At 37.6% G+C, this 18,861-nt stretch overlaps 1 protein-coding gene across 1 annotated transcript in view; it reads left to right on the top strand.

The window, feature by feature from the left end:
- LOC126483634 (dedicator of cytokinesis protein 9) overlaps positions 1–18,861 on the top strand; it is a 344,753-nt gene that overhangs the window by 216,492 nt on the left and 109,400 nt on the right. Inside the window, exon 23 of the mRNA XM_050106687.1 lies at positions 7,056–7,350. Within this exon, the coding sequence (XP_049962644.1) occupies positions 7,056–7,350 (295 nt within the window). The remainder of the gene's footprint in view (positions 1–7,055; positions 7,351–18,861) is intronic.

Raw genomic sequence — 18,861 nt, 5'->3', positions numbered from 1 at the left:
TTACTCAATTTTCACTCCATCTTAGTAAGACGAGGTAATGAACTAGTTACACTAAGTTGAGCAGACCTCCACTAAAAGAAAATTGTACAGACCCAGTCATAAAACTTTGTACTATCAGACAGTATAAATTCCTCTTGCAAAAGCTCCTAACAACGGTTGTTAATGCCATCCATTAGAAAACATACTAATCATCAGATAGATAAGACCTGTACATTATGCTACTGCATACTTGCAAAATATTGTGCCATAATGATTACAGCACATACTTACTCATTGTGTCACTACTATTAACCAAGCTATTAAGCAAGAAGAGTTACTTTTTTGGGGGCAAAATACACTGGTATGCAAAACTTATGGACAAAAGTAACTTTATCCGTGATGTGTCACTGCCAAGTAAACTAGTGTGACGAAGCTTGAACCATACATAGAAAGAACTGCTAGGGTGTAGTTCATAAGCTTAGTGAAAGAAACACAATGAGACAAATACAAATGACACTTTTACTCAAAGACAATAATTACCGTGAAGTTAACACAATTTATGATGGCTTCTGGACATCACAAAAGGCAGGACATGGTTCTTAACGGGCATGTGATCACCGTGGATAGCACTGACAATGCTAAGTCTGACCACAAGGTTTGTAAGGAGTTCTTATAGTAGGTCACTCTGTTCATCTACCAGTGTGATTGACAAGTACTGGAATGTCGTTGGTGCTTGAGGACATGTTGCATTGTGTTTCCCCTGTGTACCCCATACATGATCAATGGGATTTAAGTCTGGGGAATATTCAGGCCAATCTACTAATGGAATATCCTCTCATTCCAAGAGCTCCTCCACACAAGAAGTTTGTTACAATAGTGCATTGTCATCCATAAAAATAAAGTGCACCCCCGAAAAGATGCACATAAGAAAGGAGCACAGTGTTCTCATAAGTGTACTCCTCTGTTTTCCATTTATCATGGCCAGAGGATATTATTTTTGCATCTTGCCACTATATTGTGTTACTGTGGCTCTAAACTGCCCTATGTGGTGGTCACTTGGATGTTAATTTGTCATTCAACTACTGTATGGAGGTACCTTTCACTCTTTTCTTTTCTTCACTGTGACAATGCTACCATGCCATATTCATATAGTTAAATTCGACAGTAAATAATAATAATAATAATAGCCTAATTCACACTTGTCTCACATGACATACTGAAAGTTTTGAATCATGACAGTCGGGCAGATGCGGTATTTCTTAATTTCCAAGAAGCATTTGACTCAGTACTACACCCTTGATTGTTATAAAAGTTCAGTTATATGGAAAAATGAAGTGAAATTTGTGACTAAATTACAGACTTTTTGGTACGGAGGACATAGCGTGTTATTGCGGATGGAGAGTCATTGACAGAGTAGAAGTAACTTTGAGTGTGCCTCTGGGAAGTGTGTTGGAATCCTTGCTGTTCATGTTGTATGTTAATTAGCTTGCAGACAATATGCTGATGATACAGTTATCGATAATGAAGTACTGTCTGAAGGAAGATGCATAAATATTCAGTCAGATGTTGATAAGATTTTAAAGTGGTGCATAGATTGACAACTTGCTGTAAATGTTCAGAAATACAAAATTGTGCACTTCTCAAAAAAGAAAAAAGAGTGGTATACTGTGACTGTAATATCAGTGGGTCACAGTTTTAATCGGCCAACTCATATAAATACCTGGGTGTAACACTTTGTAGAGATAGGAAATGTAATGTTCACACAGGCTCCGTTGTGGCTAAAGCAAGCACCAGACATCAGTTTATTGGGAGAATACTTGGAAAGTGGAATCAGTCGACAAAGGAGATTGCTTGCAAATCACTCGTGTGACCCATTGTAGAATTTTGCTCAAGTGTGTGGGAACTGTATCAAGTAGATCTAAGAGGAGATATTGAATGTATACAGAGAAGGGCACCATGAATTGTCATAGTTTTGTCTGGCTCATGGAGTGTGTCACAATGATGCTGAAAAAGTGAACTTGCAGACTCTTGAAGGTAGACATAAACCATCCCGAGACGGTATAATAACGAAGTTTCAAGAACTGGCATTAAATAATGACTCCAGAAATATACTGCAACCCCCTACGTATTGGTCACATAGGGATTGTGAGGACAAGATTGTAATAATTACAGTACAAACAGAGGCACTCAGACAATCATTCTTCCCGCACTCCATACATGAAAGGAATGGGAAGAAACCCTAATAACTGATGTAATAGGACAGATCCTCTGCCATGCACTTCATGGTGGTTTGCAGAATATGGATGTAGGTGTAGCTACAGAAGGAAATCTAAATAGGGAAAAATATAACTGACAGCTTGAGCCTTGTGTCTGTGTACATAGTTGATACAGATTATGAACTCCCCTGAAGTTGATGACACTTAACTGTTACCACTCTGTGTCCGTGGCATCGAAAAATGTATCTCAAGACGCATTTCTAGATACATCAGTCAACATGCGTACTTCAGTTTGCTTAATTAGTCACAAGGCTGTTGATGTTCTATCTGAAATTTTCCTTTTCCATATACTTTTAATTTTCCCAAAATACTTAAAATCACTATTGATCTAATTTAAAGTTCAAAAATATTTTTTTAGCTATCTCTCACTCTGTCTTTTTCATAAGTAATCACTGCAATAAATGTTAATATTAAATTGTTCATACTTACAGAAATGTCAGCACATAATCGTACAAAAACACCATACATGTCATATACATTAACAGTAAAAGTTTATAGACATCTGAAGTCTACACAGTCATTCCAAAATTGTTGACAAAAATCTGTCAAGTATGTGTTTCACTAGTTTAATTGTAATTGGGCATTAAAATCAATGAATCTGTCCTAAATAGTCTGATAAGCCTCCCACATCTGGTGAAGGAGGTGTATTGATAGTTAATACAACATATTGTCGATAGTTTAGTTTGAATAAATAACAACTACCATCTTCCCAATTTGACAAAATGGAATGGAAAACTTCTACCTTGCTTAAATCTGTATCTGATTTTGAACTGTTCAGACTGACACTCTTTGTCTGAGGTTTGTTTTGATCCAATATTTAACTCAACAAAACTTGTAACTAATATATTTACCACTAAATTAGATCATACAAGTAACCCAAAATGTAACTCATTTGTTCTTTTTATGACAGTAGATTCTAATCCAGCTATTCGATAATTTATTTTGAAGTTTTCTTTTCATGAGTCTGTGATGTGTTCTTAAAGTCTCTGGACCTGCTTATGTATTTTGTCTTTTAAATCAACACTAGCAATTTCTAGTCTGTTTTTAAATTCAGCAATTGTTTGTTCCTTTGAATCAGCCAGAGCCTTTTCAAATCTAGTACCTTGATTGTCTATGTTCCTTATAATAGTATCCAACTCATCACCTTGAGATTTGATACTTGCATTGGTAGTATCTAGTTTAGTATATAAGTTGGCATTGTTTTTATTAGTTGTTCCCTCCTAATGTTTAATTCAGATATGGTACTAAACATTTCCTCTGTTCTTCTTGTCCACACTGGTAATAACAAGTTAATAAATAATGTATCCCATTAAATTTTGTCACACCGACAGAGTTAATTCCATTAAATCAATCTTTCAAACAGAACCACACTTTAACTACCCCAAAATACAACCAAACAAAATTTTTTAAAATCGATTTAGTTTTGATACAGCTCATTGAAGAGCAGTTCTGTGCATTGTGATGTTATTGGAACCACATCACTGCAACTCTTTGAAGCTGCATTGCCATTGACAGGTGAGCAGTTGCCATTGTTACTACCAGCTGGTGTGGTGTAGTTTTGGAATAGATGAAATGGTTGTTGTCCTTTGTAGTCTCAGCCACCAGTTTTCAAAATCATAGACCTTAATAAGTTCTTCTGATAAGTAATTATTATTGATTGATTTAATGATTATTCATTGATGGATTAATTATTATTAAGTCTGTGAATCCTTGTGAGAAGTAATTACTGAACTGCTTTGTTGCAATTTTTCCACTGTTGACCACGTTACTAAAGACAACAGCAATATACGTCAAAACTTCCTCCCTCACTAAAGACTGCAGCAATATTCATCAACAATTCTTCCCTCAAAAATTGGTAATTTCTTGTTCTTCTTCTTTTGTTTTTAATGTGTTTTTGTTGTCTAAATTTCTTTGGTTCTCAGTATAGAATAAAGCATTATCTGGTTTGATTTTTGTGTGAGAATGCTTTCTTCAGATTAAGAGTGTTGGTACTCTTAAATTTTGAACTGCTACATCTTGAAATAATGTTCAAACAAACTGTATAATTTGAATTAATGTGGACTTCTTCAGTGCAGCAGCTCCATGCTGAAAACTGTAGACTATCTAAAACTTTTGAACTGTGATTGTAATAGCTAATTTAAATAAACCTTCAAAACAATTATGTGACCCCAGTAAGAACAATATTTTAAGCAGCTTACATTCAGTTTTTTTTTGCTAACAAAAATTCATCTTTAGTCCTGTATGACAAGAGTAAAAAATACTATTTTTTTAATTGTTGGTATGTACCTAATGTTTATCAGTGTCAGTTTCTTCCCTGTTCCAGTGATCCTTGCTCCAATCTCCACAGTTTATTTGTTAATCAGTTCATTAGTTCTTACAGTATATGTCTTTTGAAAAGTCTTTTGTACCATGACCTGTTGGCCCCTTGTCCAAATAGCAACTTTCTTTATTGCATCTCCTCCCTCACCACCACCAACTATCACATACCCACCTTTTATACGCTTCTTACAGCCCACACACTAACCCACTCTATATACCCATGGGTTGCAGTTACTTTGACCCCTACAGAAAGAATGTTTTCTCTAGCTGATGAACATCTCTTATCCATGAACCATAACCTGACTTCCCACTTACTCACGTACACCAACAACTGCCCCATCACCTCTCCACAATTACTTCCTCATTACCATGTCACTTCCTGCTTAACACCTTTGACACCAGCTTGTTATAATACCCCAACATGTTCCAAGTCCATCACCAAATCACTACCTTACCAACAGCTGCTTCTTTGAGAGGAGGGAATACAAAGAAAAGAAATCCATGACACCATCATGGTCACTTAGACCAGGTAGAAGAATCCTTTGAAAACACCCAAGTTCTTAAACCATTGTAGAGAAATCTTTCCTAACCACCCAGGATCATAAGCACTTGTGTGGTCCAGGTTGTTTGATAGCGTCTTCGTGATTTGACTTGGGCCTAAGGATGCGTGGGGTAGCCGCGCGGGCTGAGGCATCTTGTCACGGTCCGTGCAGCTCCCCCTGTCGGAGGTTTGAGTCCTCCCTCGGGCATTGGTGTGTGTGTCATCCATGGTGAAAGTTAGGCTAAGTAGTGTGTAAGCTTAGGGACCAATGACCTCAGCAGTTTGGTCCCATAAGACCTTACCACAAATTTCCAAATTTCGGGCCTAAGGTGCACTGACCTCATTCTACACCTTTTATTCTATTATTTTCACCTTATCCTCTTCAGTATAACTTGCCAATTTTCTGAGGCATCTTGTCACGGTCCGTGCAGCTCCCCCTGTTGGAGGTTTGAGTCCTCCCTCGGGCATGGGTGTGTGTGTCATCCATGGTGAAAGTTAGGCTAAGTAGTGTGTAAGCTTAGGGACCAACGACCTCAGCAGTTTGGTCCCATAAGACCTTACCACAAATTTCCAAATTTCGGGCCTAAGGTGCACTGACCTCATTCTACACCTTTTATTCTATTATTTTCGCCTTATCCTCTTCAGTATAACTTGCCAATTTTCTGGGTGTTGATGTTCGTCTCCCTGCCAGATCCATAAAAATCACCCGTCATATCAAACCCACCAATGTCCAACAGTTCCTCTACATCAATAGCTTACATCCTCTTTGCACCATAACATCTCCCTTGTACAGTGGGTGCACAGTAATGAATAAATATATCACGTGTTTTAAAGGTTGTACCAGGCCATCCACAAATGGGAATTTCACCCCTCCATCCCTAGTTCCACTTTCTTCAAACATGATCCACAGACAGATTTTCCATGTTCCATGCCAATTCTCTCATACTTCTAACACTCCAACTATTCCTACTAACCAGCCATAGCTGATTATTCAATGTAACACAGATTAGAAGAGCTGTGCCTTATTCTCCACCAGGATGTTGATTGCAATAAAGAGAGGTTCTGCTGCCCACCAAATCTATCTACAGATTATATTATTTTGGTCTTATGACATTCTTACATCCAACATGGATTGTATCCATGTGAAAGATCCAGATACAAGGCTTACCCTTCCTAATAATTCTGTACCAGTCCTGCGACAGGTATACAGAACATAGAGAACCCCTGGAATGTAGACATACCATATAACCACTTCCACTACAATGTCAGCATAGCCTTTCACAGGGACATGGTTACCAACCGGTCGTCCACCAAAGTTAATGAGTCATAGCTGGTATGTGTTCATGGGGAAGGACAAACATCTGGTGTCAGAGCATGTCACTGAACACAAGTGCATGGTTGACGTAAAAGGCTGCTTCACAATCTACAATATCTGACATTGCTTATGTAACCTTGTTCCCTGGGTTCACACTACCCAAACGGGTGATGATGTGCTGTATGATATTTGACTATGCGCAGAAAGATTTTTGTGTGTGTTATTGTGCTGTATCTGTTTGAAGTACCAAACACTGATACGCAGTCAGTCCCTGTCATGCCCCAGTATCAGAGGTTGCATTGTAAGGACAGTTTGCTGTAGCAATAAAGGAGGCAGCACGCCTGCTTTTTGTAGTGGTAGATCTAGGTGTAGATCAGGAACATATGTGTTTGTAAAGATTATATAAAATATTTCAATTGCTTCGAAAAAAATAAGTGCTAGTGTTATGTTAGCACCAATTGTCCCTGTTTAACAGAAGACAAGGATGAGTTTTGAGGTAATTACATTTGTTGTTGATTGTAAATCTTTCTATTTCTGACTGTGCATGAATGTTTTTGGATTATTTGTCAGATATTACTTGTTTGTATTTATGTATTCTCCTCATTTTTTTCTAAATTCTGTTTAGGGTCAAATGGCACGTATTGCTGCTATCTACTTACCATGGCTGAGTATAGTGCTGGAGAATCTTAACCGTTTAAATGCATCATCAGATGGAAGCAAACATCTTGATCCTTGTAACAAACATAGTGCAGGCAGTCGATTATCAAGTAGTAGTTCCTTCTTGAATTTTAAAGATACAGCATCAATTGATACTCCAAAGTCGTCACATCGGTTCACTATGCTTGTAGATGGAAATCCATCATTCAGGGCATCAATGCACGTCAGAGATTCTTCATATTTAGCAGCTATTGCTGGTCAAGGTAAGTCCAAACACCTATATTGTGTGCACATGAGTAACCCAATAATTTTTAATGCAGATTAATCATTTTTTGATGTATGCTTGTAAATACCGGGTGAGGCAGCTAAGAAAGGCAACTGAAAGTTTTTACAGAGCGAGTAAATATATTGAGGTGTGGTTTTCGCTAAGTTATAGTGGACAGTGTTGTGAATTTTTTGACATATGCAAGTAATTTTTAATGTTTATAGCTGACAAATTGTAACATTGGTATTTTTATGGAACTTCATTGGTAGAATAGTAGCAAAATAGAATCAGTCTGCAAAGCAGATTGCTTACAAAACACTTGAGTGACCCATTGTAGAATATAGCTCATTGGTGTGAGACCTGTTCCAAATAGGACTAACAGGTTATACTGAACATACACAAATAAGGGCGTTCACTTGACCCGTGGTGGAGCATCACAGATATGATGAAAAGCCTGAACTGGCAAACACTTGAAGATAGACATAAACTATCCCAAGAAACCATACTGACAAAAATCTAAAGAACAAACTTTAAGTAATTAATTTAGGAATATACACAATTGTATTGCTCCCATATGGATTGTGAAGACAAGGTTGGACTTATTACAGCAATCAAAGAGAGACTTAAGCAATCATTCTTCATTCAGTCCACTCCGTGAGTAAATGGAATGGAAAAAGCCTTGATAACTTATACAATGGGAGGTATCCTGTGCCATGCACTTCTCAGTGATTTGCAAAATATGGATAGAGATGTAGATACAATAGACATTTGCCTCATAAAACTATTCAGACTTTCACAATATATTTGACAGTTGAAAAGATGGATGAACACTATGTGATCAAAAGTATCCGGACACCTGGCTGAAAATGACTTACAAATTCGTGGCGCCCTCCGTCAATAATGCTGGAATTCTATATGGTGTTGGCCCACCCTTAGCCTTGTGACAGCTTCCACTCTCGCAGGCATACGTTCAGTCAGGCACGGGAAGGTTTATTGGGGAATGGTAGTCCATTCTTCGTGGAGTGCTGCACTGATGAGATGTATCGATGTCAGTCGGTGAGGCTTGGCACGAAGTTGGTGTTCAAAACATCCCAAAGGTGTTCTGTAAGATTCAAGTCGGGACTCTGTGCAGACCAGTCCATTACAGGGACGTTATTGTCATGTAACCACTCTGCCACAGGCCGTGCATTATGAACATGTGCTCGTTGAAAGATGCAATCACCATCCCCAAGTTGCTCTTCAACTGTGGGAAGCAAGAAGGTTCTTAAAAAATCAATGTAGACTGTCCTGTGATAGTGCCATGCAAAACAATAAGGGTTGTAAGCCCCCTCCATGAAAAACATGACCACACCATAACACCACCGTCTCCGAATTTTACTCTGGCATTACACACGTGGCAGATGACATTCACCAGGCATTTACCATACCCATACCCAGCTATCAGATGGTCACATTGTGTACTGTGATTCGTAACTCCACACAATGTTTTTCCATGTTCAGTCATCCAATGTTTACGCTCCTTACACCAAGCGAGGCGTTATTTGGTGTTTACCAGCGTGATATGCGGCTTATGAGCAGCTGCTTGACCGTGAAATCCAAGTTTTCTCACCTCTCGCCTAACTGTCATAGTACTTACAGTGGATCCTGATGCAGATTGGAATTCCTGTGTGATGGTCCGGATAGAAGTCTGCCTATTACACATTATGACCCTCTTCAACTGTCTGTGGTCTCTGTCAGTCAACAGACTGGTTCGGCCTGTACGCTTTTGTGCTGCATGTGTCCATTCACGTTTCCACTTCAGTATCACATCAGAGACAGTGGGCCTAGGGATGTTTAGGAGTGTGGAAATCTTGTATACAGACATATGACACAAGAGACACCCAATCACCTGACCACGTTCGAAGTTCATGAGTTCCACAGAACGCCCAATTCTGCTCTCTCACAATAACTAATCACTACTGAGGTTGTTGATATGGAGTACCTGGAAGTAGGTGGCAACACAATGCATCCAATATGAAAAACGTATGTTTTTGGGGGCGTCCGGATATTTTTGATCAATGGTGTAGATTTTGTTTATGATGGATTTTCCTGAACTGTTATAGGTACGGTGCAGTTATCTGCTGAAAGGTACCTTGATTATGCCAAGCTCTCACGATCTGTCTAAGTAGACATTATAAAAAAAAATCTAGAAACTTGAACTGGGAAGAATAAAATAGGCTGATGAAAAAGAACGGCTACAAAATTTTTAACTGTGATAAGACACAGTCCACCTCAGCATAAGGAAGCTTGAGAGTGTGAGTGAAATCAGCTAAGTAGTTTATGGTGTATAGTATACTCCATTGCATTTGATCCTTTCCCCATTTCACTCCCTTCCAGCTTCGTGGCAGTGACTTTCAAAATCAGCTACAGTGTTCAGAATGATGTCTACAAAAACTGCAAAGTGATGTAGCATTTGTATGCAAGATTCTGCTAATACTGTTAAGGGAAGATGGGAAAAGACCTTGCTTGTCATTGTATTGTGTCTGAGTTTCAAGAACTGCATCATTGGTATGTTTTATTGATGGTATACTAGTCACAAGTATCTGCAAGTCTTAATACAAATGTTCCATAGTTATTGAGAGACATCCCTCTGGTGGACATGTGATACCAACATGACAGAGGTTCCATCCATTCTGCACAGATAGTTACAGACCTTCTTAAAAGAACATTTAGACAACATTGGATCAGTTGTTTGGAAAACACAAAGTGGCCTCCCCATTCACTAGACTAACATCTTTGGACTTGTGAACCGCTATATATCCCCCTTGTGCTGAAATAGATTCATATGAAGTTCAATGTGCAATAGTGCCTATTTTGTGAGAGGGATCAATTTGCAACTTGTATCAATGCTTAACATCAATATTCTGAGCGTTTAACATGACAGTCACAATAATAAATATGTGAAGTATATCTCAATTACGTATTTTCTTACATTTGATAGAGTATAACAGACGTTTGTGGAACCTTATTTTGTGACAGGTTTGTTTTAATCTAGTTATTCCCTCACTCAGATGCAGATCGCTTAGCATCTCTTCTGGATGTCTCATTTACTGAATAGGAATAAAAATCTAGAATCAGTCATTAGGAGTGAATTGTAGCCTCTTGGTCAAGGGCCTGTAAACTACTGAGATAGGTAACCTGAATAGTTGTAAAAAGCTACCTGTAGTCTGTGTTCTGCTTGCTGACATTCAAGTATTCCTTAGCGGGAGAAAGACCTCTTAATTAATAGTGCACTGTAGTGAGGAAATTGTTACTGGAGTATTGTAATCACTGTTCCAAGAAAAAGCTCGTATATACATAGTTCCATTTGTTAACATGCACCAAACAGTAAAACCTCACACAAATAATACTTTTTCCTCAGCACCTTGCACATTTCACATTTGAAATCCTGTCAGAGTTATATTAATTGCAGTCTCTGTTTATATCAAACCTAAGCCACTTTTTTCAGTGATAGTTCTGCTTAGCTAAAAAGTGGAAAATCTAGTTCTCCACTGGCCTTTCAAATCTTGGATATGGATGGCACACAAAAACTCACAAAATTGAAATGAATGAGGCTGTAACATTTAGTGTTGCGGATTTTCCTAATACTTTTATGAAAGTTTAAATTCATGAAATACAAATTTATTACAATCATGTCTCACTTATGAATATTTAAAGTTTTTCCCATATGCAGCTCTCTGAGGCTCACACTCGTGGCTGTAACTTGCAGGATCCATCACTAAGTGAGCATGTCAAGCAACTCTTGCAGACTGCTGCAGACTGATCTAATGCGGTGCTTTTATCCTCTTTGTGTGGATGGCAAACAGAACACCCACCTGTGTGCACAAAAGGCACCCCTTGCAACACTAAATCCTAAATACTTATCCTAGTTGGAATTCTATTTCCATTCAATTTTTTTCAGTAACAGATTATTGTTTATGGAATACCTTGTTTGAATTTGTCTTCATTATTCAAATAATTAGTGCTTGTACAGTTTTTCAAATGGAACTCTGAGTCATCCTTGTCTTCAAAACTGATCTCTTTCTCATTTATGTACCAGTTAATATTGCATTGATTTGCCTAGAAATTGGTACATCTTTATTAATTTGCATCAACAGTATGGTGCTAAAATACTAATGTTCTAACTTATAGCTAAGGGGTTGGTAATCTACATTTTTGTGTTCATTTTAGCCCAGAATTAACATTTACCAGAAAACTCAAAAAATACTAAATGTAGTACAGTAGAAACATCATTGTAACACTTTCATGCTATAATACATTTACCATCCAAATTTAAATCTTGGCCTTTAAAATACACTGCTTCCAAAATTTTTGAAAGTTTCATTTACATGGAAACTATTATTCGGATTAAGGTCAGACTCAGATTAGGTACTTTTACATTACTCTCAACAAGTTTAGTTACAATTTGCTTGACTTACTGAAGACACTGCCTCAACACAGTTTCTTGTTCTGGATATATTTTAGATGGCATTTCTTACACGCCTCCTCGTGTGTACTCGTAATAGCACCGTATACAATGCATTTATATGTCACGTCTAGGATAACAACTATATACGTAATTTGATTCCAAAGAAAAGTCTGCGATTGTAAATGTAAATAATATTGGAGTTGAGTAAGACTTTCTCCACATACACACTACAATATCCATGTGTGTAACAGAACTATAGCTACTGTTGAATTTCACTGATACTAATGTCTGTAAGGGCAGCGATAGTCATGTATCAGGTTATACAGAAATGAGTAGTTATATCAGCAGAATTGTTTTTATCATTGTGAATTGATCAGATAAATTAAATACAAGGTGCTTTCAAAAAGTCCTGTAATACACATGGTTAAATTTTCAAACTAAAGAGTGCATTTCATGAAACAGCCAGCCCCACAGCATTATACGACTCTCACTACGTTTTAAGTACAACAAGTTAAAATATGATTTCTGGAATCACATAACAGTTGTGAACAACGAAGAGATAAGTAGAAGTCTTTGTTCATGTACAAAAGTTGAAACTTCCTGGCAGATTGAAACTGTGTGCCAGACTGAGACTGCAGCTTGGGACCATTGCCTTTTGCGGGCAAGTGCTCTACCATCTGAGATCGGGACAGAGTTTGAGTCTCTGTCCGGCACACAGTTTTAATCTGTCAGGAAGTTTCAAATCAGTGCACACTCCGCTGCAGAGTGAAAATTTCATTCTGTGCAAAAGTTATTTGCGTTTTTCTACACTCAGTACTGTTTAAGCCCAAGATATTACAAAATAATAGAAAAATTAATCAAAGTATAAAATCTTTTTGTATATTTGCTTTTGTGCTCTGCAAAAAGCACTATAGTTGTGTCATCATTTGCTCCCATTTTATATCCTGTTCTTGGAAGTGCACAGGAGGAATGACTGTTGCTCTCTCTTCTGTAAAAGTATGAACTTCTCTAATTTTTCCATGATGTGTTTTACATGAAATTTACGTTGGAGATATTGTAGTAATAGGTTTCTTAACTCATTTTAGAACATGTACATCTTCATATTGTACAATACTTTATTGCAGTGTCTCCCACTACATGGTCAGCCTTTCTGTGATGCACTCACACATATGAAACCAACCCATGGCAACAGGTGCAGATCTTATATGAACTTTTGTATTTCTTCCATTATTCCAGTTTGGTAACAGTGCTAAATCATGGAACAAAACTCAGCAAGGCATCTCCCCTGCATACGGCCCACACTTACTTCTGATATATCTGAGTCTGGCATCTGCCTTCTCCTTGTCTTGTATTTTTGGTAATTCTGTTTTGGTCACATTGAACAGAAATTGATAATGGTTAATCTTAAATCAGAAGTTTGAATTATTAACAGAAATGACAAATTCAGTTTTGCAAATTGCATATTTTTGACTTTTCGTTAAAGTGTGCAAAAGATTATTTAGTCACAGGTTTTCCTAGTCATTGAATTAACAGGTACTGCACAGACATACGTAAACTGGCTGACATACAAATGAAACTGACTTCATCATCTTAGTAGTCATGTGAAACATGTTTTTGAAGAAAATGTAACAGAGTTGTAGAGTTAGTAATGTCTTCCCATATGTGAATCATTGGAATGTTGCTTTTATTATGTGAAACAAATCCATCTAGTGTAGTCTTGTGTTGGTTTAAGGAATATAACAATCATTCTAGGCATTGGAGTATGTAAACAAACACACAGATACTATGTTACAAATGCTAGTGACTGCTAAATTTGTGTATTGACAATTATGAGCAGTAAAACAGTCCCATGTATTGATGATAGTTGAGAATTCAACCACTGGAGTGATGATGTCGCCATGACTTTTTTTCTCCAGCAACTGTCGTAGTGTGACTACTTCTCTGAAACTTCTTACCTGTTTAGTGACTGTAGCAAGTAATGCACTTTTCAGTACCACATTTATTATGTTAAGGATCTGCACTCTTGATTTCTCTCAAGAATACACTGAAAAATGTTTATCGACTTTGCTGTAGAAAACCTGTTCTATGAATAAAGAAAAAAAGTGGATGTCCTGATTGCATAAATGCATATATTTCATGTAAAATGTGACACACTTGGTTGTCATCTGATATTTATTCAGAACTCATCCAGTAATCTTACATCATGACTGAGGGAAGGCTGTTTACTTGAGAAAATAAAACCTTGTCCATTATTTCAGAGGTGCTCCTTCTGATATACGAGGGTTATCTGGAAACTTAAGGTTACAAGGCACGTAGCTTCAGCATAGAATGTCCATAGGGGAAGTTGGTACCACTGCTGTGTAGCTGGAAGCCAGCTGAAGGAATGAGCTATCCCAACAATCAGTTGCTCGTTGATTAGTGCTGTGGTGACTGTTAGAAATGAGTGTTCTCATTCCGTCTCCTGCCAAGTGTGAAGTGTCCACTTGAATTCACTACATAAATTCTAAGGGCATGAACGCCGCTGCAATTCGTTGCAAAATAATTTCAGTTTGTGGAGAGTACATAATATTGAGGTAGCATGTGATGAAATGGGTATGGAATTTCAATATTAGAAGGACGGAAATTCACATTGAAGACAGAAGCGGAAGGCTGTCTTTTGTGACTAATGATGTGGTGCAGAAAATTGAAGAACACCTTCTGTCTGATAGCTGTTTGACAATTGACGATGTGTTTGCAGTTTGTCCAAACATTTCACAAACTGTTCATGAAATTGTAACTGGTCAACTAAATTATCGCAAGATGTGTGCACGATGGGTGCCCAAGGTATTTACCGAAGCACACGAAATGAACAGAGTCAGTGCCGCTCGTGAATTTCTTGACCGTTTTGAGACTAAAGGCAAGACTTTTCTCAACTCTATAGTGACAGGAGGTGAAACTTTGCCGTATCACCATATTCCAAGCAAACTTCAATCAATGCAGTGGCGCTATACTCATACTCCTTCAGTCAAAAAATTCAGAACTCGGCAAACAGCAAGGAAAATCATTGTGGCAGTGTTTTGGGCTGGAAATGGGCTCTATTCATTGATTTTTTTGCAAAGAAGTGAAACAATAAGTACTGCAAGACATTGTGAGACCACAAAGAAACTTTGCAGAGCCATATAAAACAGGCGTCATGGGATGCAACAATGGGAGTCTGTCTCCTTCGCGACAACGCACATCTACACACTGCTTATGCGACACCAGAGTTGAGGACTTCATTTGATTGGGATGTTTCAAGCTGTCCCTCTCCCAGTCCCGATCTCATACCTAGTGGCTATCATTTGTTCACTAAATTGAAGCAACACTTCGAGCAAAACACTTTTCCGATGATAATGAGGTGAAACTTGAAGTGAAGAACTGGCTGAAAAAGGTAGCAGGATATGTCTATGACACAGGAGTCAAAAAACTCATCCCATGGATAACAAAATGTGTTGAGGTAAATGGTGATTATGTGTAAAAATAATGCAAGACCTCTACTACAATGCGTGCAAATTTTATTACAATAAATTCATTTTTTGTACTTCAAAAAATTCTTGTATCCTTACTTTCCTTATTAGCGTCATACTTCTTATGATAGATAGAACTTGAGATCAAAAGGCAGTGTATGTTGAAAAAGATGTCAAAAGTTATACTGTGCTGGGTCACTAGAAGAAATATTTGTATCTTTAATCTGTAGGTAGTGATCATCAGCTGGTGTTGTTGACTTTGGTGACCAGTCTGAGGCAGTTCTTCAATGTTTTGTGTCCCGTGATGATAACTGAATCTTCAAATTGTGATGTAGTGTATGCCACTTTGGTGGACAACTTCTTGCTTGGTTGTTGTGGTTAGTGTTTAACGTCCCGTTGACAACTAGGTCATTAGAGACGGAGCGCAAGCTCGGGTTAGGGAAGGATTGGGAAGGAAATTGGCCATGCCCTTTCAAAGGAACCATCCCGGCATTTGCCTGAAACGATTTAGGGAAATCACAGAAAACCTAAATCAGGATGGCTGGAGACGGGATTGAACCATCGTCCTTCCGAATGCGAGTCCAGTGTCTTCTTGCTTTAAAGAGACAGTGCATGTACAGAATAATCTTGAAATGATGCTTCAAGGTGAGTTGACACACTGAATAGCGTTGTCTAGTTCAGCTTTCTTTGGGCTGATCAACTTTTGGATGAAGTATTCACTCAGAGACTAGACGTTACACTGGATTGAAAGTCTTTCTTTGGGAACAGCGGTGCTTAATTGTCTAGGGTAAACAAGCAGATTGTTACAGTCCAGCAAATAGTTGGCCAGGAATACTTAACACAATAGCAAAATCAGTCCTGTTCGTGAGTGTGTGACACAAACGTAGCTAATTGCTGCTGTAACCAGGGGTGACATTAAGCAAGAACAGAACAAAAAGCATAGAACATACAAAATTCACACATCAAAGAATAAAACACACATATCGAAACCATAAGAATATATAAAAACGCGGTATCTCTGGTGGCTGCTGCAGAAGCTGCTTGATAGCCGCGATACACTTGTCACCATGCATATGCGACACTACACCAAAGAATACAAATAACGTCTGTGGGTAGTGTGAATCTTTACTGATGCCCTTGACAGCAACACACAACAAGCATAGCAGACACTTCACGATATACAATCTAGCATTGCCCATTTACATTTTGAGACACAATGTGCTCTGCTGAAAAGTGCAAATGCCGGCTCACTTTTACTTGGTGTATAGTATTTCTTTTCATCAAAAGCAAGAGTTTTCTGATCAAAAAACATAAACTATGAAAGTAAAGAGGGTGGTGCAAAAATTTCTTTGAATAGTTTATATGTTGCCAATACATTGGCATTTTCCAGCTTTCTTAGCATAGGCATGATTAACGTAGCCTCTCTTAATTTCGGTAAAGTTGTAGTGGACAACTTGTTCAGTTTTGGTGACTTGAATATTATGGAAGTCATCATTGTGCTGGAACCTGGTAGTCGTTGTTTTTACTTCAATAATTCCTTCAGCAAATAATGACTGGAGCTGCTTGTATGTGCTCATTGTAATTTTTGAAAGAAAAATATTGTGTAAATTTTACCAAGAGCTAAGAATGTTTAATGTAAAACCAAATCTTTTTATAGCAAGGCAACATTAAGGCAGAAGGTTATAGTTACACTGGACCACATAAAAGCGCTGGCTTCAGTAATTTTAAATTATTTTGTTCTCACCTAACCAGCAACATGTCTTTGGATTGAGGCAATTCATCTTAAATTCTGTTGTATAATTAGATTGCTCGAATGTTTTTCCAGTTCTGCCTTTTAGATAGCAAGTTGTAATTTAATAATTTTATGACCATGATCATCCTTCTGTATGATCACGAGAACATCAGAAACCTTTCTTCAGACGACGACAGACTCAGGTTGTACAATGGTCAACACATTGTTTTCTTTGTCTGGGAGAAGATGGGCTCAAATTACTGTCAAGCCAACCTGATTGAGATCTTCTTTGGTTTTCCTCAGTCATTTAAGCCAAGTGCCATGCTCATTTGTTCAGTAGAGCTACAGCCATTGTCAACTGTGTAAGTGCTCCATCTCTAATAATAATCTCTGTGTCTATGAGATTATGAACACTATCTTTCCTTCTTTCCCTCACTTAATGATGTTTTGAAGCTAGAAACCCTCTTTCTTCGCTCTAGCTTCACTTGAAGGCAAAGATTAAGCCATAAAAACCATTACTGCTTCCGCAGATATCTTCATTGAACAATTTGTAACTTGCGACTCTGGTGTTCCAAATATTCAGATTGTGCTGACAGAGAACCAGTTTGCTTTTGGCACATAAATCATAGTTTGACTTACTCAGTGTCCACATTGCCTCCTTCTTTCTCTTGCTCATTTACAATATGATATTTAGCTCTGTTTTGTTCCCAACTCCTTACCTAATTTCTGACAGTCGCTGTTTGTAGACCTATTAATTAGTCATGAGTTTTTCCATGTTGTGAAGTTTCCTTGGCAGTTATTAAATGTAGTAAATGACTTTCACCTCTGTCAAAATGACCTTTATTAATACAACTGCCAGTTGGAGATAGTTAATGCTCTATCTTCAGACTGTGGAGAATTACAGTCATAGGCAAAGGATAATGTACCAGCTTCTAATTTTACTTGGACCATGACATCATCAGGAGTCAATACATCAAATATTATTAAAAAAAGGTGTTGTGGCAAGTGTGGAATTTTATTTGCTGTGTATTAATTCCTGTGTTTGTATCATATGCAGGTGCACTCGAGTTACTTGGCTGAGTTACTACTTTGCCAAAGTCAGATACATCTAGTCAGATGTGAAGATTCTAGTGCATCTGTTTGATCCATTCTTGATGAACAGCAGCTAACATCTTTTTTTTCTTTATTACTTAGCTTAAAGAGTAAATTGTGGATGTCTTTCCTCTTTGGTTCAGTAAATCTCATACTGTTGCCTCTTTCATTCAGTAATTAGTTAACCGCTTCATCTGTCTGCTACATCAAAGATCAGTAATTTTGTCGAACATTACTTTTCACGCATCTACTGCTTTAATTCATTTTCCTCTTGTTGAACACAGTAGGGAAAAGGCTATGAATAAATTTGGTTGCCAATACTCTTACCAACACAGTAGTAATTTATTCCATCATTCATAGTGATTCCATTGAGAAGGAAAACCTTCAAAGGTTTGGGATGTGTCAACAAAGTAGTAATTTATTTCTTCATTCGTAGTGGTCATAGGTCTCATTGAGAAGGAAGACCTGCGAGGATTTGGGACGGGTCAAAATGAAATGAGCATATGGCATTGATGTAAATTATCAAAAGACAAGAAAACTGCAGAAACATAGTTCATATACTGTATTCATATTAACTTATCATTGCTTAATGGTATTTATACTTATTCCAATGAAATTTAAGCAAGTAAAATGAAAAGACAGTAGCCACTTTAATAAAAGCTACCCATCAATTATGCTAAAAAGCTGCTGTGTATCTGTTATTGCTAGCTTAATATTTGCATGATTACAATTATTATTATTATTATTATTATT

The sequence above is a fragment of the Schistocerca serialis genome, chromosome 6 (genome assembly GCF_023864345.2).
Source record: "Schistocerca serialis cubense isolate TAMUIC-IGC-003099 chromosome 6, iqSchSeri2.2, whole genome shotgun sequence".
Classification (NCBI taxonomy): domain Eukaryota; kingdom Metazoa; phylum Arthropoda; class Insecta; order Orthoptera; family Acrididae; genus Schistocerca; species Schistocerca serialis.
The sequence above is the reverse complement of the archived record's forward strand: the minus strand, read 5'-3'. Positions and strand labels throughout refer to the sequence as shown.